This window comes from Lissotriton vulgaris, chromosome 7, assembly GCF_964263255.1.
Source record: "Lissotriton vulgaris chromosome 7, aLisVul1.2, whole genome shotgun sequence".
NCBI lineage: Eukaryota > Metazoa > Chordata > Amphibia > Caudata > Salamandridae > Lissotriton > Lissotriton vulgaris.
Window position 1 is genome coordinate 1,316,126,341 of NC_141695.1, and position 20,731 is coordinate 1,316,147,071.

The following is a 20,731-nucleotide window of genomic DNA, read 5'->3' on the forward strand; positions in this document are numbered from 1 at the left end:
CTAGGGAAATAATGCTTTTAAGTTTATCGATATCCACTTCCAATTTAGACACCTTTTGCATCAATGGTTTAAATAAAACTGATACAGTGTCACCCAATTTAGACCAGAACCCTACACTATCATTGAATGACAAGGAAGGTAGGAGTGATGGAGAAGAGACAGTATTGACCACTATGTTTCCAGCTATATCCTCAGTTTCTTCAACAACCTCTCTTACTGCGCCTCTACACCCTCTTTTAGATAGTGGGTACGTTTGTTTACCAGGACCTGGCCCTTTCCGCTTCTTGGGCTGGGGTAGAGAGCTAGCCCCCTGTGTAATCTTACTTATTTGGCTTCTGGTATGCACTTTTGATCTGACCACTGTTTTGGTTGTCTGTGGGACAGCACATAACACAGGAACATGGTTGGGCGGAATAATGGTTGTCAGGGGAGTAGGAGAGCTAACATAGGAACCGGGGTTAAGATGGACACCTGGGTTTATGCAACCCGAAGTATTAAGTTGTAGGGGAGGGGGTTGGAGCTCAAGAGAGAGTCTGCACTCGGTAAGAGTGATCTCATGAATAACGACTGACTCAGCCCTCCGAAGGAAGGCATCTAGGGTCCCTACCACCCATTGACACACTAGTGATTTCCTCTTAACATATTCCTTCTGCGCCATGGCCCGAAGAGGATGTTTCAACACACAATAATATAATATGGCTATCCAGTACCTTATTTCTCAGTCTATCGGGCTCAAGTCTCAATCAAGGTACTGATTCCCACATTAAAGGGTCTAGGTAGCGTAATGGATGGGTCCTGCCAAAAACAAAAACCAAGTAACGTGGCCCAGCCCAGCCTCCTTCAGCCTCTGACGGGCCCTCCCTTGGTCCGGGCTTCGTCCGAGAACAGTCTACGCGTGCGTCCCGCATTGCGGGAGTCTGTGCTGGTTCTTGAGCATGGCTGTCCAAATTGCGTTCAGCTGTGTCCCCCAAGCATGAGGCAGGCTGGATGGTGTAGTCCTCCCGGACCACACGGAAAAGATTGGTGGCAGCGGAAAAGGAACCCACGCTGCTGGAGTCTGCGCTGGTTCTTGAGCGAGGCTGCCCAAATTGCCTTCAGCTGTGTCCCCCAAGCGTGAGGCAGGCTGGATGGAGTAGTCCTGCGGGACCACACGGAAAAGATCGGTGGCAGCGGAAAAGGAACGTGCGTTGCAGGAGTCTGCGTTGGTTCTTGAGCGCGGCTGCCCAAATTACCTTCAGCTGTGTCCCCCAAGCGTGAGGCAGGCTGAATGGTGTAGTCCTCTGGGACCACACGGAAAAGATTGGTGGCAGTGGAAAAGGAACCTGAGCTGCGGGAGTCTGCACTGGTTCTTGAGCGCAGCTGCCCAAATTGCCTTCAGCTGTGTCCCCCAAGCGTGAGGCAGGCTGGATGGTGTAGTCCTCAGAGACAACACGGAAAAGATCGGTGGCAGCGAAAAAGGAACCAGTTCATCTCATCCTTCAGAATATTGTTGACTAGACTTTTTAGTTTGAGGGCTGACTGTCTCTCACCATATGAGTTTTTAGTCTGGTTGGGAATCTCTTTTGATCTTTTGGAAATGGGGCTGGTTGTAGATGTAAGAACAACTTACTCACCTGAGGGGCATCTGCGCTTAAGGTTTCAGCCCTCCAATTCTTCATGACAGGCCACCTGCAATCAATTGGAAGCCAGTAAGGGCGGCCCCCAACGAATGGCCAACAAAGAGCTGGGAACGATCTTGGGCAAAACTTGACCCTGAAATTTGGTCTAATACATTGTCGATCACCTACCCCAAAGGTGACCCCCGATCCCAGTAAAGCTTACAATAGCTTCAATGAATGGATTGAAACATCACTGGACTCCATTATTCCACAAAAATGGAGCTCAAAGAAATCTATAAAAAAACGATTCCCATGGTATACTCGCGAAATACGATAAGTTAAGCAAAAATGTAAGAAACTGGAGAGAGGCTGGAGGAAGGATTACTGCCCAGAGAAAAAACAAAAATACAGAGAGGAGATCAAAACTTCCAAGATAGAAACCAAGAGACCCTCTTGTAACCTTAGATCAGCCAACCTTTTCCAAGCGAAGTTGCCAAGAATCATGAGAAAACGTTCAGGAGGTCAGATGTTCTCATACAATGCATCCATTCTATTGAACACACGACCGATCCAGATTAGATCAACGACCCACCATCTTACATTCAGGAAGCAATTAAAGACGTGGCTCTATCAGAACTTGCAATCGAACCTTGAATTGCTTGTGGCTCAACTAGCGCTGGGATGCCTAAGGGTAATAATATTAATGCTCCAAATTGTATTGTTGTGAAATTAGTGTAAATGGTCACGGAGGAAATTGCAAGCAGATAGAAAGCAGTTAGGTACAAACAGGGCTTCCTTAGAATTTGACTTTGTGCTGCACTTAGGCATCTCAATCGCCTGAAAAAAAATGTGTTTTAATACAAGTAACACATGTTCCGTTCAATAGTATTTTTGGAGTGTAAACAATTATCCATGGAGCCACATGTTTAAATAAAACTAACTAGGTTAATAAAAAAGAAAAATAAAGATATTAAAACGTCTCTTGTAATTTGAACAAATATAATTCAACCATTGCTCTGAAGCATCAAAGGGTACCCAATATGTCACGTTTTAAGCCGTCTGTGGGTTCACTTAAAATAAAGGGAAAATGGCTACCAGATAAGTGCATAATTTGTAAAAAAAATTAATACGTGCCTGGGACCTTGCTAGAAGGCCACTACAGCTTGCTCCACCCATTGCCTCCACTATCGCTGTGAATGACAGTTCCATCACAAAAATTCATCTCACTCATACAAGTGTGACTATTCAGAATTCAGACTTTAAATATATATTAAAATTAACTAATACATCCCGACCAAGCTATTCTTATAGCTTTGGGTGGCAGGTATTAGTGATTTTAATTTATATTTAACTATTAAGCAACTGTTGTTGTGCTCCTCACAAAATTAGATAAACAGCGCCACCAAGTCGCAGGCTGTTGTAAGGGCCGGTGTTGACAATAAGGTTCCGGTGCTGAACACTGGAAACCACCGGCTCAAATTAAGCACGGTACCATGTGCTGTGCTCATCTAACAACAATGGCCAAGGACACACTAGTGAGGAGTGAATATTCATGCCATTCTGGGTTAAAACGCATACAAAGCAAGTAAAAGTACAAAACATGGATTTAAGTTTAAATGGGGGAGCTGTCAGAGGTTAATTTTCACTAATTCTGTTTCCAGTCCAGGATTTTATTATTATACTCATTTATACACTATTAAATCTAAAAGCATTAACCGCATATTCGTGTTTAAGAGAAAGACATGAGGAAAAATTGAGTACCAATGCTAATGATGTTAAATAAAACGGTATCTCATGCACCTGACAGCTTGGTCATTTCTCTGTTTTTACTGATGTGATGTATAAAAATTTCTCAATGAAGTATTTTGAATGATAATTTTCAATGTGGGTTTACCCTCAGGATGGCAAAACTAAATGTGTTGGGATTCTCCTCTGATTGTATTGTATTGTATTGTACTTAAATTGTATGAAACATTTATAGAGTGCTTGCTACCCCTATTTGGGGCGCCGAAATGCTTGCCTACATGAGTAGCATGCTACACTATGTAAGTTGGAAGAATGTTGTTTTTGTTGATCCTATGTGGGAAGTGTTTACATGTTGTGCATGATGACCACCAAGGTGCGGTTATCATGATGTGGGACGTAGCGCTGAGCAGTGTTTTGGATGATGCAGCGTGAGAGATAGATGTTCAGTTTTATGGTTTACAGTACACTGTTAACTTTGAATAGCTCTGTCGGTTCTTTATATTATTTCACATGATATAGTCTGCTTAGCTAGTTACTACACTGGGTTGTCCAATCTGAGATGTGTGTATTTCTGGTCCTGAGCTGGCATGGTTGGAGGGATCTGTAGGAATAGGCATTTTTATTATCATCTCATATCTGAGTGTCTATATGAGATGTAAAGAAGCAGTCAGAGTTTATAGATATTTGGGACCTTCAGTGACTCGACTATATTAAAGTCCTCCAAAATTGTCCAGTAATGTGTGACACATCTCTTCAGTTATCCCATGCCTTTTCATTTGGTGATGTTTGATTTTGGCTGTTCAGTGCTGATGAAGGATTCCCTCTTAGCATATATGTATTATGTGAATTTCAGAGGTGCAAGTTGCAATTTGTTGCTGACCACTGTGTATTATGGTTTTGGAATTTTTGTGGGGCATAATAGTTATAAATGAAAGTACATAGCTATATGATGTCACAGCGACTCAATAGTCAGCCCTTTTTCTGCTTACCTGCATAATTGAAGCAGTTTGCTAGTTGGGTTGTTTGCAATTCGTGGGTTGTAAGCGGAGTATTGCACTTACTTGAGTGTGAGTTTTCGGGGCTCTGTTGTCTGTCTGCAGTTGATGCATGTATCTAGGAAATAGTCAAGTTTTCAACTGTCTTCGGAAGTGTATGTGCTCCTGCATGCTTTTTATGGTGGCCGATAGTGAGTTTCAGAGCTTGGCAGCCTTTACTGAAAAAGCAGTGCCTCCTACAGAATTCCTATGGTAAGGTTTTACAATGATAAGTGGTGCAAGTCTGGAGTGCATTGTTATGTTTTTTTGTATTGCTTGAGTTTAACTTGTAGATATAGTAGTCCTTTTCATTGGGAGGCTCTGTGGAGAATGGTGAGTGCCTTGAACATTGCCCTTCTAGCTGGAGATAGCCAGTGGAGTGATTGCAGAGCTACTGTAATGTGTCTCTTGGGTGAAGGCATTGGAGAAGCCTTCGGCAGCATTTTCATGAATTGTATTTTGAGTATAATGAGTCCCGGAGCCCCATGTATATGTTGTTGGTGTAGTAGAGCTTAGAGATTACAAGTGTAAAGATGGCTAGCAGTTTTTGTTGGTATCCAAGGTATGGCAAGATGTGACTATGGGCCATATGTAGGTAATCTCTATTTACCGATTCTTAAATACCGAATTTTACTGATTCGGTATTTAAGAATCGGTAAATAGTATGTAGGTAAAAATTCGGTAAATGTTACCGAATCGGTAATATTCGGTATTTAAGAATGTATTTACTGATTCAGTAATTCCCATTCATTCCTATGGGCCTGGAGGCCCATAGGAATGAATGGGAAGACATTCACTATTACCGATTCGGTAAATACCGAATCTGTAATAGTGGGAGCATATTCAAGGGTGGCAGGGTGTCACATTGACACCCTGTTGCACCCCTGAATTGTGCATGTGGCACATGTGGCGCACATACATGCCCTAAGAGCATGTATGTCTGCCACATGGCACTTCAAATAAAATTCAAAAGTGAATTATTAAAAGGATTCGGTAATTACCATCAACTTGAAGTTGGTGGTAATTAACAAATTCTTACAGCACATAAGCACTCTTTTATGTGCTTTCTACATTGCATTTCCGATTCGGTAAAAACCGATTCAGTAAATACAGAATCGGTAAAGACCGATTCGGTATTTACCGAATTTTCACCTACATTAGAAAGGGCTAAATACCTGTCGGTAACGGCCGAAATTCGGTAAATTACCAAATTTCGGCCGTTACCGGCCGCTATTTGGCTACCTATATATGGCCCATAGTGTTTTCATTGTGTAGGAGGCCCTCTTTGTAACATTGTCAGCATAAGGTATCCAGGATAAGCCTGAATCCATGGTTATTCCTAGGTTTCTAACTTCTCCTGATGTTATCAGATTGGCTTAAAGTTTCTTATGATATATATATGGCGATATGCTGGTCGTTTTGCCATTGTCCACTTGTCATAGTCTCTGAGCTTTAAATAGTTCTTCATCATCAAAGGCAGTCTTCGAGTTTCGAATTGTAGAGGTCTTTGGATCTATCCATTTTTTAAATGATTTAGGTGTCATCTGCATAGTTGGAACAAGTGATATTGTAATACTTAATTGGATTTGGTAAGGGGGTTAGGTAGATGTTAACTAATAAAGGAGATATGATGGACACCTAAGGAATTCCATAGTGTTGTGTTCGAGGAGGTGATGTGAAAGAGAGTAGATAGACTTCACTTTGTCTGTGAGATAAGAAGCAATCCATTTAAAGTATTGTCACAGGTTCCGATATTGTGAAGTCTTTGCCATAGGGTGTATTGGTGGACAGCGTTCAATGCAGCCGATAAATCCAGAAGTAGTAGGGCAGCTACTGAATTTTTGTCCTTTTGTTGGCAGATTTACAAGGAACCTATGCATCTGCATAGATGCTTCAGTTTCCTTGCTTCAGCTCCAAATGTCCTTGCTCCACCATGGATGCATTGCATTTACAATACAGTGCAGCAGGTGCAAGGAATTACATATGCGTCAGAAATTCTGATGCATCTGTTGGAGCAAAAGTGACGCATTGTTGCAGTTGTTCACAAAAGTGACGCAACTCCAGCAATGTGCTAGAAAACATAGGTATGTCCCATGTAAAAAGCCCTGCGCCAATCCTCATGCCTGTTCTGAGCAGGTGTAGGGATTTTGACGCAGTGAAGGCGTAGAATGACGCCGTGAAATCTTGTAAATTTCACTGCACCAGTTCTACGTGGCTTTTTGTATGGGAACGCCTACCCTGCATACATTATACATGGCGCAGGTATAATGTGACGCAGGGCTCTACAATGTGACGCATCTACCTAGATGCGTCACGTTGTAAATTGGCTGCATTTTTTACACCGCCGCTGCGTCACATAAGTGACACAACAGCAGTGCAAAAGTGTCGCAAGGGGCTTGTAAATCTGCCCCTGAGAGTTATAGATCAATCCAGATGGATATAACGGCTGACTATATACCCCCTGCCTGGTCTGAAAACAAATTGCTGGTCTGACAGTAAGCCATAATGTTTGGCAAAATTAGATGGTTGAGTACACACTGCTCTCTCAAAATGTTTTCTTAAGAATGATCTATTCGTTATGGGCCTGTAATTTTCTGGATCAGATGGGGCAAGCTTTTTCTTTTTGAGAAGAGATCTGATGTAGAAGGTTTTGAGCTCAGGTGAGAGTGAAGATTGTGCCATGGACTTGCTGAGTGGTCATCTGGCTACCTCTCCTGACTGTGATTTAACTCCTCCATGGATCTGTGCCTCCAGGAAGTAGCTGCATTTCCACCCTTTCCCCGAAAAGGGCCATGGAAATACGGGCAAATATATAAGGGTAGAATCATTTATCATTCCATCAGCCTTCCACTGTTTGTAGGAAAGGGTATTTTTATGTCATCTGCATAGTTTCAGCAAGCACAGACTGTATAAATGCAGATATGTCTGCATGGGCGTAGGAAGTGTGGGGGACGCGGGGGATATGTCCCCCCCAGATTTTGGAGTGGGGGGGACACGGGGGACGGGACAGAGGACAAAATAATTACCTCTCGCCCTCCTGTTAATCGCAGGGCCATTAGCGCATGAAAGCGCTACCTAATGGCCCTGCACTTGCCCTGCTGCCGCCAAAGAGGCCCCCCGGCCTCTGCCCTTTTGTTATGCTGTAGTAAGGCTTCGGTTCTGGGAAGGGCTGAGAAGGTAAAAAAAACTCTTTGCCTTCATGCCCAGAGAAGGCAAGGACAGTGTCCACTTCTCCTGATCTGCCTCTGGCAGCGGCCTCCTGCCCCCTCTCTCTCTATTCATGCTCTCTCTCTGTCTCGCTCTTCCTCACTTGTGTGATTTGAAGAGACCGCTCTTACTTCTCTCTCCTGCCTCTCCTTTTCTTTATTTGTTCCCCTGGGAAATGGATCCAAAAAAGAGCGGGACACTTTGGCTGGAAATGTCCTCATTTTCTGACTGTTTTCTACTCCAAAGAACAACCTCGGAGAGAAAATATTATTAAATACCTATATAAAACAATACAGAGCGGCAGCAGACAGGCCAGATTGTTATTTACACCCACACACATTAGTGCCACTTTGCAGAGTTTGCCAGTAAAAGTGCTAATTTCTTTTTATCTTCTTTCTTTGAACAACATTATTTTCTCAGGGTGGGGAAGTGACCATTCCTAAAGGTACTGCAGTACCTGCTCGATGGGTGGAGTAGAAACGTTTAATATGATTGTTTTCAACTGTTTTAATTATTTTAGCTTATAAAATGTGTACAGCGGCTCTGTATTTGGGGGGGTAGTCTTTTTTTTAATCCAAACTTTTTACATTTTGTAAGGATATAAGCAATGGACATTGAAACTGGTCCCTTCCTGGTCCTGTAGTCATATAGGAGTTTAAAACCGTTAAGGTAACCATGTTGTTACTGATTACAGTTCACATGCTTTGCTTATTCTTGCATTCCTTATGAGTGTTTGCTTTTTCCAGGGTGTTATTACATTTTTTTTCAGGCAGAATTATACTGTTGTCTAGTGCATAATTTGAATTTAGTCGCAGCACAATTGAGATGTAGCCGAAGGCAGTGCGAGATTCTCTCTGTGGGGCAGTATAGTGTTCAGTGTGGGAGAGGATGTGGCACTCTGTCCAGAGCTGCTGAATTTGGACCAGGAGAACCATGTTCAGCCTTCATGACCAGTCTATCAGACCACACTCCTGACAGAGCTTATTCCGATGCTACACCTTAGAAGGCCCGATAGACCTTAGAAGCCCTGGTGTCTTAGCATCCGCAGGTGGACCCTAACAGTGGCAAGTGTGAGTTAACCTTGAAGGCCTGTCCACCACAATCCATACTGCAGTTCACCTCCAGTCTTGCGGGCAGACCTACCAAGCAGCACACCCTAGTGCGGTAGTGACTCTGTCACTGAGGTCACAAGACCCTTGAGGCCAGTACACCGCACCCATTGGTACCTCCATTGGCCTTTTCAGCAGTAGTAGTGCAACTTACCAGGGGTTGGCAATGTAGGATTTGCACGCACACCAAACTTAGGGGGTGATTATAATGGCAGTGAGACCACCACGTCACCCCATCGGTGGCGCCGCCATCGGTGACTGCATCACCGCCCGCCATATTATAATGGTAGGCTGTTCCCTTGTGGTCAGAAAGACCAACCACCACAAACCCGATGGGCACCTTGAGCCCGCCAGTGCAGTGGAGGAGCTTGTGGTTCCTACAGTCCTGGTTGTGGTGCACCGCAGTAGGGATTACGATGTCTCTTACCCGCCAGCCTATCCATGGTGGTTCACACACCATGGAAAAGATGACGGAAAGGGACATTGGGGGTTCGTACCCCTTTCCCCCCAGCCCCCAGACATCAGACCTGGGGGTCACCTATGATGCCCCACTTACATATCACTGCATCATGAGGCAGGCACCGCATTGTGCCTGCCACGTAGTGCATTGATATATGTAACCTGTCTCTTTTTTACATTGCAGTGGATGATGCGGCCAGCAGCACCTGCTGCAATGTAAAAGATAGGCACTGCGAACGCCATAGTGGCGGTCACATTGTAATGCCTATCGTGGGGCCGCCACCTTGCAGGCCACCGGTCCCATTCCCCGATTCGATGGCAGACGGACTGAAGTCCACCTGCCATCGTAATCAGCCCCTAAGTTTTCAAACGTCATGGTCTCTGCTTCATGCACAAACACTTTTAACATGTGCAACCTATTTTCGGGCCACAGGAGTTATGCAGCAATGGAGGGCAAAATGATGTTGCAGTGTTGACTAAATTATGCAACAATAAAAAGGCTGCAGCATAATGCGGTACATTTTATACGTTATTATTTTGACATATTTATACATACTAAGAGCCTCTGCAGAGCTTTTGCCTCATTAGTACCTGTGTAACATACAAATGCAGCAGTGGGAAAGGTGACCAGTCAACCTTTGCAAAGGGCCCTACACTCCACAGCAACATAAGTCACATTTCTTTTAGTCATTTTTGATCAGTTTGAGCTACAAAATTGTTTTGGGGGAAATTGTTAGATTATACAGCAAATGATGTATTATGCGGCATATATGATACAGCCATAGTTAAGTGGAAACATTTTTCCACTTAACTTAATGTTTCCCCAACATTGTAGTTCATCATTTTGTAAGTTCCCCAAACGCAAACGTCGATTTTGGGCACAATTTGCATTTTAAAAGCAGTCCTACAACACAGGGCTCCTTTTAAACTGTCCTCAGGCTTCAGCAGTGCACACATGCAGGTGCAGAAAGGCTGCTGGCCTCTAAACTGCCATGTCCTATTATATACTAGGGACTTAAAGGTAGTTCTCATCCCCCTGCCCTATTATGTACTAGGGCCTTATAGGTCATGCCAATCATAGGGGTAGCCTAACCCATAGTGCACCCTAGTGCATGTAGGTGTTTCACAGTATCTTTAAGTGTCTCATTCAGAATAGCACTGGTCCTGTGCCTGGTTAGGCAGAGGCCAGGGTCAGTCAGATTCAGGTACCACCAGTACCAGTCAGCAAAACGTTGGGGAGTGCCCAGGGCACAGGATGGCATTGCAAAACAAGAGAAGTACAAACTCAGAATTAAAAACATAACACCATATTTGGGGGGTTCTCTTTAATAATCAGAATTGATTTGTATCCTTATGAACCCATATTCAAATATTAGGATAAGGAAAGACTGGGGTAAAGTCATAACATTTTAATCTATACCTTGAGGTTTTCATGCAGTTCTTTGATGACGGTTAATAGCTTACTGATCACTGTTAAGATTTTAACTTATAAACTGCAAATACCAAAAGAATCTCTCAGACAAAAGCAGTAACTCACTGACCTATTTACATGATAAAGCAAAAGGAGCTGATGGACGGAGAGCTGAAACTTTTCAGACACTCACCCTCAGTCACAGATCTGGGTTGAATCCATCATCGTTCTTTAGATCATTTTGCCACCCCAGTTCAGACACAGCTATAGGCAAATCACTCTTGACCCTGTGCCTCATGGGAACAGTCCAGCCCGAACTGCCAAGCCATGTCTTACCTGGACCAGAAACTTTCATACTGGGACCGGTTTCAGGCTAACAGCCCTCATCAGACAGGCTAGCTTGAATCAAGTGGCAAAGTGAGCAAGGGACCCATGTATGGGCATTCCCTGCCAACTTAGGGCGAACAAAGCAAGCACAAGGAGATGATGGTCGGACCACTGACCACCAGTCACAGATCTAGGTTGAATCCATCGAACTGCCAAGTCATGTCTTGCCTGGACCAGAAACAAGCATCCTGGGACCAGTGTTGGCCTATCAGCTCTCACCAGCCAGGTTTGAATCCAGTGGCAAAGTGAGCAAGGGACCCACGTCTGGGCATACCCTGCCAACTTAGGGTGAACAAAGCAAACAGAAGGAGATGATGGACGGAGTGCTGAAACTTTTCAGACACTCACCCCCAGTCACAGATCTGGGATGAATCCATCACTGTTCTTTAACTCACTTTGCCACCCCAGTTCAGACACAGCTATATGCAAATCAGTCTTGACCCTGTGCCTCATGAGAACGGTCCAGCCCGTACTGCCTAGCCATGTCTTCCCTGGACCAAAAACAAGCATCCTGGGTCTGGTTTCATGCTAACAGCCCTCATCAGCCAGGCTAGCTTGAATTCTGTGGCAAAGTGAGCAATGGTCTCACATCTGGGCATACCCTGCCAACTTAGGGTGAACAAAGCAAACACAAGGAGATGATGGATGGAGTGCTGACACTTTGCAGTCACTCACCCCAGTCACAGATATGGGTGGAATCCATCATCATTATTTAGCTCACTTGGCCACCCTAGTTCAGACACAGCTATATGCAAATCAGTCTTGACCCTGTGCCTCATGAGAACAGTCCAGCCCGAACTACCAATCCATGTCTTCCCTGGACCAGAAACAAGCATCCTGGGACTGATTTGCATATAGCTGTGTCTGAACTAGCAAAGTGAGCCAAAAAACGATGATGCATTCAACCCAGATCTGTGACTGGGGGTGAGTGTCTAAAAAGTTTCAGCACTCTATCCAGCATCTCCTTCTGTTTGCTCTATTTGCATGATATGCATTTTTGTGATCTGCGTGGTACACATTCTTTGCAGTAGGCATATTACCCCACTGTGGCTACCTTACCACGAGTCAAAACTTCCACTAGACAAACCTCTGATCTCTCTCAATAAAGAACATTAATCATCAAAGTTATCTTCACATTTTTATTGTTGCTTGAAAATTGCTGGAGACCAGGAATACAGCAGCAGGTACTTTTCAATCCATAATGCACTTGCAAACACAATGCCCCCACTCTAAGTCAGTGACCTTTGTTTGCTTGGTGCATGAAGATGCAAGCTTCATATACATGCTTTTTTAACATTTGGTCTGATTACTATGTAAATGTAAATAACAATAAAGCTGTGACTACATGCCTGCTTGTCTCAATATTTCATTTCAAAAGTATGCAATTGTATTCGTTTAACGGGCATTGATTTGTATAGGGTCAACGGAAAGTCCACAAGGTTGTCCCTGTCCCCCCCAGAATTTTAGTGTCTCCTACGCCCCTGTATGTCTGCACATTCTTGCAGTGCATCCACAGGCGTAGTAGAAGTGGGTACCTTAAACATTCCTTTACATTGAGCTCTTGGGTGAATTAGAAATGACAACGCTGCCCAGAAGTGAAGATTGAATAAGTGAGATATAGATGTTCTACTGGAATCTAACTCATGAAGTAATTGTTGTTCTGCAGAAAATGTTTTGATGTATGGCATATCAAGACTTTCATTTCACATTTCATTTCCTGTGATTGTAGCAGACGCTAGTGTGGTGCTAAGATTGTATTACCCGCTACTACATTGAATTTACAGTTTGAAATGCCTTGACTTTGATTCTCTGTGTAGCAGTGGATAATGCTTCCCCTCAATATACAATCTAGGCTGCTAGAGGTTAGTAATTTGCACTTTTTGTTGAGTTAGTCCATGCTCTGCCTCCTTCAAATCGTAACCCATATTTGTGTTTTTGTTGTTACAGAGGGATTCTTTTTTGGAAGGTTGCGGGAGGTGGAAATGGAATGGATAGGAAGTGCAGCCTGCTCCTGCTTGTATGACGTGTCTGACATGGCTAATATGACTGCTTTGTTCCAGAATGGGATGACGTGTGCTCAGAAGAAGAATACAACCAATCACTCATGTCAGGTAAATTATTCAAAAACACATTGCAAGTGCTGACTGGGGAACTCTAAAACCTGTGGGACATCGATTTTCTTGTTGACTGTGACTGAGCAAACCGAGGGAGCCAAACCTCGTCCTTAAAGTGGAAACATTTAGAGAAAAGTTTATAAAAAAAAGGCTGCATCGTGCATTTTATATCACTAATTTTACATCAATTGACTGAAATCCAAGAGGTTCTTAAGGAGCCCTAATAAAATTCTATAACTCGTTGTGATGTACTAAGCAAACATTACGGGGCAGATTTACAAGCCCCTTACGCCACCCTTACATCACTTTTCCAATGTTAAAAGTGACGGAAAAGTGGCGCAAGGGGCTTGTAAATCTGCCCCGAAGATTCTTAGGGTCGTTAGGACGCAACCTTGAAAGCATGGGGCAAACTGGAGTTTTTTCAACAGAAAGTATCCTAAATGTTCCTTTCAAGAGCTATGCGTATTACTTACCGTGCAGAGTTGCACACCTGTTTTTAGGGCATAAGGTACCCGATAAAGCAAACACTTTTGCATTTGCAAATGTAAAGGTGTATTTGCATTTTACTAAGCCCATTTTGTACCTGCAGAAACGCCTCGCCAAATGGGTTTTGTGATCCATTCCGAACTGCATTTAGGAGGACACATGAAAGGGGCAGCACCTCCTAATTATGATTCATAATGGTATTTATAATGATTTGGGGCTTTAATTGCGGTCCCTAGCTATTTATCAGTTACTGAGACCTCATAGGAGGTAACTGAATAACAATGGGGAATGTGTCTACAGCTCACGCACTAATTCAAAGATTTTCTGAGTTAAATGTATGCACTTAAGACAGTGCAATGTCTCAAAACTGGCGTTGTGCTGTGTTCTGCGCGGATACCTGTTCATAAGATGACAGCTAATTGTGCAAACTCCCGTGGTCTTTCAGTTTTCAAAATGTTTGCAGCATCTTTCTTGACTTTGATTTTCCATCCAGCCGCTTGTAAGTATATTCTCAGTAATAATTTAGGAACAAGACCCTACTCAGAGTGGGAGGGAGGACACATGAGAAGTTATATATCTCACAAACTTAGACCATTGACAGCACAGGTAAACAACACTTACAGCCTTATGGAGAAATGATTCGGCTCATTTACATAGAAATGATAGGATCGGACAGGAGAAAGGTTCAACCAGCCAACATTAATAATACAATCTTTTTATAAATATAGTCAGTAGTGTGGTTATCTATTGTGCAGCAGGTGAAGCGGCACAAGGTCCCAGGGATTTGAGAAACAAGCTGATTCCTAAATATGGGTATCTTAGACTACACAGATTCAGAGTAGGGGCCACTCATCAGTAATTCGTCTCTGGAGCTCAACATGATTGTTACTCAAACATCAGTTTTACATTTACTTCAATAATGTAGTAATTTACCCACATTATAAGCTGTGCAGATTCAGAAAATGCATGAGTTTCACCATAAAAAACATTATAGATAAAAATGGTAATTCACTCTAAACAGAAGCTTGTGACTTTTTCATGAAAAAAACAAATGTTTTGTTTCCAAATACTGCATGTTCACTTATATTAAGTGCATTTTGGTGTACAAATATCAGCTTGTCATTTTTATCAATAACTAGTGTACAATACATATTCAATATGATTTTGCCGATTTGCAATCCTCATTAAATCCCAGGAATGTCCATCATATGGTAAGATTTTTGCTAGCATGATGCCAGGGATAACCCGAATTATGACCCGAATTCTGACCCGAATTCTGACTATAAGGCAAGGATGGGCCACTGTTGTAAAACTAGCATTTTACCAAGAATTCCCTCAATAGATCAAGGATGGACAATTATTATTCAAGGATAGCCAACAGGTCAGCGAGGATCCCCCAGAAATATGTCACAGTGAGCCACTATTATGCAAGTGTAGCCAGCATGTCACCAAACATGACCGCTATATGTCATGGAATGGCCACTATTATTCAGAGATAGCTCATCAACAAAAGTGCCACAAAATATGTCATGGGTGGGCTACTACTATGAAGATAGCCAGCATGTTGCCAAGAAAGCAAATAGATATGTCATGGATCAGCACTATAATGCAGGGATAGGCAACATGTCGCCAAGATTGCCCAAAGTATGCCACTGATGAGTGACTATTGTGTAGAATAATCATCAGCAAATCGGTAAGAAAGGCCCAATATGTCCCTGATAAGCCAGTATGTTTAAGGAACATATGTGAGAAATTGGGATATTGGTAGAGGTGGGGTGATACTCTACTCGAGCAACAACCACAATGCTTGTCAGGGTGAAACACAAGCAAACCCCAAATTAACCTGTGCTCAACACTCTGGTAGCTTGGCCCACAAGCAGTCAGGCTTAGCTTAGAGGCAATCTGTAAAATATTTGTGCAGTACTTAAAACAGTAATAAAGGGAAAACATAACAAAAAGATAAATCACATAACAATCTAAAAAAAAGTAGATTTTAGTAAATTATTCGATACCAAAACAACAAAAATCCTATTAATAGAACTGGAGATAAGCAATTTTGAAGGTTTTAAAGAAATCAAGCGCCAAGAGGCAAAAATGTACAACAGCGGTTTTGTGGTCTCAGTGGATGGGGTCTAAGTCACAATTCAGGCTGACCGCAATGGAGCACAGGCCGGATACAGAACTGAGTTCAGTTGGCTGACAAAGTCCCTTATGGCCTATGTGTCAAGACAGGGAGACTTTGCATCAATCGGTGTAGTCTGGTGTCAAGGAGTCATCGAAGAGGAGCAGCAATGTGAGGTCCTGCATCGAGATGAGTCGTGCAGCGGCAGAGTCTGAGAAGCTGTGGATGGGAGCTTGCAGTGATATCCTTTGCGCCATTGTCGAGGAAGACGTTGATGGGAACATGTGAAAACTTGAGCTGTGTTGGCATCAAGGATGAGATGCGTTGCTCTTTGCCAGTATCGACGTTGAGCTGTGTTGTAGCGAAGAAGCCATTGAGGGCTAGTAGAAGCTTGCGGCACGATGCTTTGGAGTCTAGGACGAGATGCGATGCGCTGGACAGGTGTCAGTGGTGGCCTGCGTTGCATCAAGATGCTTGGAGTTGCGTCGACAGCAAAGAAAGCTGTTATGTCCCTGTGGCTTGAACAGAGGGCCAGCCTACTGACCTTTGGAGATTTCCTGGAGCCCTGGGTCCCTAAAGGCAGGCTGGATTCAACAGGGGAGCTCACAGCAGCAGAAGAGTCCTGGTGCAGAAAAAGCAGGCCTTGGTCAGCAAAGAAGATCTTGGGCAACAGGGCAGACTTCACAGCTGGGCAGTCTTTTCTGGCCACAGCTCCAGAAGTGATCTGAAGAGGTCCAATATTTATAGCAGGTGCCAGGTTTGAAGTGGAAGAATCTTCTACAATTTTCCCCTGCAGATCTTTCTGGAATTTCATTCCTCCCTGCCCTGGCCTCAGCTTGTGTGGGGGACAAAAAATAACAGTGGAGAGTGCTGAGGCAGAGTCTTTGTGATGTGCAAGTGTGGTAGGTGACAGCTCCACCTCCTCACCCTGACAGAGAAGGCCCATCTTGACAGTACCTATTCCCCCTGTGTCTCCCTGTCAGCGAGGAATATGCAAAGACCAACTGCCAGCTACACCTAGTCATTTCACCAAGGATGCAAGCTGCAAGCACCAAAGGGTTTGGACAAGAAAATGACATCTTTCTAAAAGTGTAATTTAAAGAATAGTGACTTAAAATCCATTTTTACCATTAATGAGGGTTTAAAAAAACAATTCTTTAGAGATCAAACTTGATCTGCCTGCCTGCTTCCAATTGAAAGTTACCTTTTAATCAATGTAATAAGGTAGCCCAATGGGAGAGGCAGGCCTTGCGGTAGTGGAAAATGAATTTAAGAGTTTTTCACTACTAGGACATGTGAAACCTAAAAGGGCATGCCCTACTTTTGAAATACACAGTGCACTTCCCTCCAGGCTGTTTAGGTCCTACCCTAGGGGTGACTTACATGTTTTAAAAAGGAAGGACTAGGCCTCTCAAGAGGTTTACTTTGACAATGTGAAATGGCAGTTTAAAACTGCACTTACAGGCTGCATTGGCTGACCTGGGATAGGTTTAGAAGGCTTCTTAACTGGGTGGCACAATCAGTGCGACAGGCCCACTAGTAGCATTTAATTTACAGACCCTGAATACACACAGTACTACTTTACTAGATACTTACAAGTAAATGAAATGTGCCAATTGGATATAAATCAATTTCATCATGTTTAAAAGAAGAAGCACAACGACTTTAGCACTGGTTAGCAGCGGTAAAGTGAGCAGAGCCCTAAGTACGAGATCAGCACAAAAAGGAGGAGTAAGACAAAATGTTTTGAGGAAGACCACCCTAAGGCAGACAGGCCAACAACGTACACATTTTTTTTGGCAAAAATATCTTCATTTTATTGATAACTTATATTATTTAAAATGTTTAATAATAATTTTAAAAAAACATTTAAAAAAAGTGTGGTTAGAAAATGCATAATATAATCTTGCATAGTAAAAGTAATTTACAAGAAGTCTCAAAAAAGTGCATGGTATTGTCTAGGGTGGTAAAAACAGCGTAGTGAACTACCATGTTGTAAATTATCACATGGTAACAGCTGATATTCACCAATGTTATAGATGAATAGACATATCTCCAAGAATGCACTGAACATGCCAAAAGGCAAGAGTCAGCCCATATTATCACCCCCTACCCAGTCTCCTTGAACACACCTATACACATAGGGAGAACATAACTGAGAGCCCTCCTACCTACGGACTTGGTGTTAGGTCTCACCTGGGCTCAAGAGAGGTAAAAGGTACCTTTTGAAGGTCTGTCTCCTTAGCGCTCAGGAGACATAGAACTAACAGTGAGTGCGCCAAGGGGCTTCCGAGATAGAAGGAGAGGGGCTAACAAGTTAAGATGCAGGCACAAGGCACAAGCGGGGGCAGCAAAGAGACATACAATCTTATAGTCATATTGCACTCTGTCCCTCTAGATTTATCTCATCCTTTTGATAACTGACAGCATCGGCCAATGAGAGGGGAGTTAGAAAAATAGAATGCTGTGCTTTGTGCACATCGAGTCTAGCCTATTTATCCTCATGAACATGGGAATATCTGTCACTTTGGCCTGTCCTCAGTACTGCTTCGCAAACACACAATGAGCATGTGAGAATTGAGGGTGTCAACTCTTGCATACCCCATTCAACAGTAGAATTACAGCAAACCACTCTGCCAAACTCCCGCTCCTCATTGGCCAGTGATGCTCTGACTCAAATTCCTTGTGGGGCAGCAATCCCTCCACATTACTAGGACTGTGAGTAAATAAGGATCACTGTTTCTGTTAGTAATTGATAGATTTCATACCCCCTGAGAAAAGATCTGGGTGGCTGTCTACCCACCCGACGATGTAATTTCAGGCACATCTTTTTCACAGGTACTGTCTGGGAATGGGGGCCTCAGCTATGCAAAAACAATGTATGTCAAAAGTCATTTAACATGTTCTCAGCAGCATTCCCAAGACAAATGTGAGTATCTCACGCTGTCTTGGTTTCTGGTTGTATTGTAGTATAAATAGGTTTGCATGTTTATTGGCACAAAAAAATAAACGTTTCAGAACGCAAACTAAAACAGATGTGAAAGACTTCCAGTTGATATGGGGTCTCATAGAGCCTCGAACTGAAGAGGGATGGCAGGAGACTGAGAAGATGGAGGCGTGATGACAACAGAGAATTTGTGGAGGATTGGGGCAGGAGAGAGAGAGAGGGAGGAGAGCGGAGAGGATGCAAGAAGCAGAGGACACATGAGGTTAGTAAGTGAGAAGAAGTTACTTAGGGAGAAATGGAGAAAGCTAGTAAAGAGATACATCAGAAATAAGCCAAACAAGGGGGCAGTGAGAGGAAACATTTGGAATACAGCAAAGGAAAAGTGCTGATGGGCAGAGTAAATAGAGTTGTGAAAGAGAGGAAAGAAGAGACAGGGAAGGGTAACAGTGGCAGGAGCCATGATCTGAAGTTGCACCAAGTAAAGTGTGAGGAGCTTTCTAGTCCAGTTTTTAGGTTTCGCCTGGCGTAGCACTGCACAGCAGTGTTCGCGCAGGCAAAATCTTATGTTTACTAGTACGGGGCTTTGTCCCGCCTCTCTCTTCCATTGGCTAGCTTCATAAATGGAGGCTAGCCATTGGAAGTGAGATCTGTCCGTAATTGTCGGAGCAGATTCGTGGGCATTCCCTAGATTTTTTCGCATCCCGCCTCTTTTAGAACGTCATGCGGCGGTGGGCGGATGTTTATTTTTTTTTTCTCTCCAAGGTTTGTTTTGTCATTCCTCCGAAGATGGCGGCCGGGCAGTAGCGATTCCTGGGACTGGTCCGGACTGCACTCCTGTGCCTGGCTCGCCCGGTGTTTCTGGGGGCTTCATTTGTGATTTTGCCCTTCACCAGGTTCAAGACTGGAGAAGTCCAGGTTCAATAGCAATTCACACATTGCGGTTCAATAACGGGCCACACAATGCAAGGAAAGGCTCCCATCAGAATGGCATCCTAATCATGCTGATTGCTCACAAATCAAAGGGTTTAAGAGGTCTCTTTATCTAGACGTACATGCACACCATCAATCTCATTACCATGTAATTGCCCTGGTTGACGTACACAGCGACGCCATATCCTGCATCCGGTTTTGTACTAGGTAGGACTGTCAGAGCCTCCATACTACGCGTCTGGTGTTTGAGCAACGCATCTGGTACTGGAGGAACTGCTTCAAGGGCGTGCACGACACTTCCCGCCCGGCTTAAAAATGAAAGGTCACATTTTCACCGGAGCTGTAGCAAGAGAAGCTGGGTAGGCATTGCCACTTCTGAGACAATGCACTAAGGCTTAATATAAACGGCCTGTGGGTGTTAATAGCAGAAATGAAGAGGGCTAAAGGATCAGGATTTAATGGGAAGCAAAGAGTGTACGCTCAGAAAGAGGCCCATCGAGTCCCTGCTAGCCTTGGTATTTGATACTGTGTCAGCATGTGTTGCACTAATGAGGCTCTGTGATCTATAGCTTTACAGGTGGATTCTCTTTTAGGCCCGGCCTACGGACAGCTTTTGCAGTACTGCTAGATTAATCGACTCTAGCAAAAACAAATAATGTTAATGGGTCTGTCCTAGCAGCAGTTTTACCTGTCTTGTTAAGCAAATGTGTTCACAAAAAAATATCTAATCATATCAACAGTACTATTACACACGGCAAGAGGCTCTGGGTTGGCCATCCTTAGTTATTGCTCTGTTGAAAGGACCAGCCTACATGAAAGCATTCTGAGAGCGTGGGACTTGGTCCGCTCTCCTTATCTACTGACTAGGTTGGGAGTGTCAGTCAGCCTAATCAGGGATCAGCACACAGAACAGGCAGGCACGCTGCCCTTTATGTTAAGTGACAGCATTCTGCCTGTTTGTAATTCATTCAGTGCTGTGGCAAAGGTGGGAATGAAGTTATTATGCACGTTTTTGTTTCTAGAAAATTCTCTCGTGTAATTATGTGCAGCTTCTTTGCAAATCGAGTTATAATGCTGCATTGCCAAGCAGTTTCATTTTTTGCTTTTTGTTATCAGCACCTATTAATGATTGTTTTAAAAAAAACATGCTTTTATTATAGACTTAACTCTTGGCTGACAAA

The 20,731-nt window shown here is 43.4% G+C and overlaps 1 protein-coding gene across 2 annotated transcripts in view; it reads left to right on the plus strand.

The window, feature by feature from the left end:
• LOC147703583 (uncharacterized) overlaps positions 1-20,731 on the plus strand; it is a 1,699,045-nt gene that overhangs the window by 391,291 nt on the left and 1,287,023 nt on the right. For both annotated transcript variants that reach the window (XM_086931923.1, XM_086931924.1), the window contains exon 8: positions 12,899-13,062. In XM_086931923.1, the coding sequence (XP_086788049.1) occupies positions 12,899-13,062 (164 nt within the window). The remainder of the gene's footprint in view (positions 1-12,898; positions 13,063-20,731) is intronic.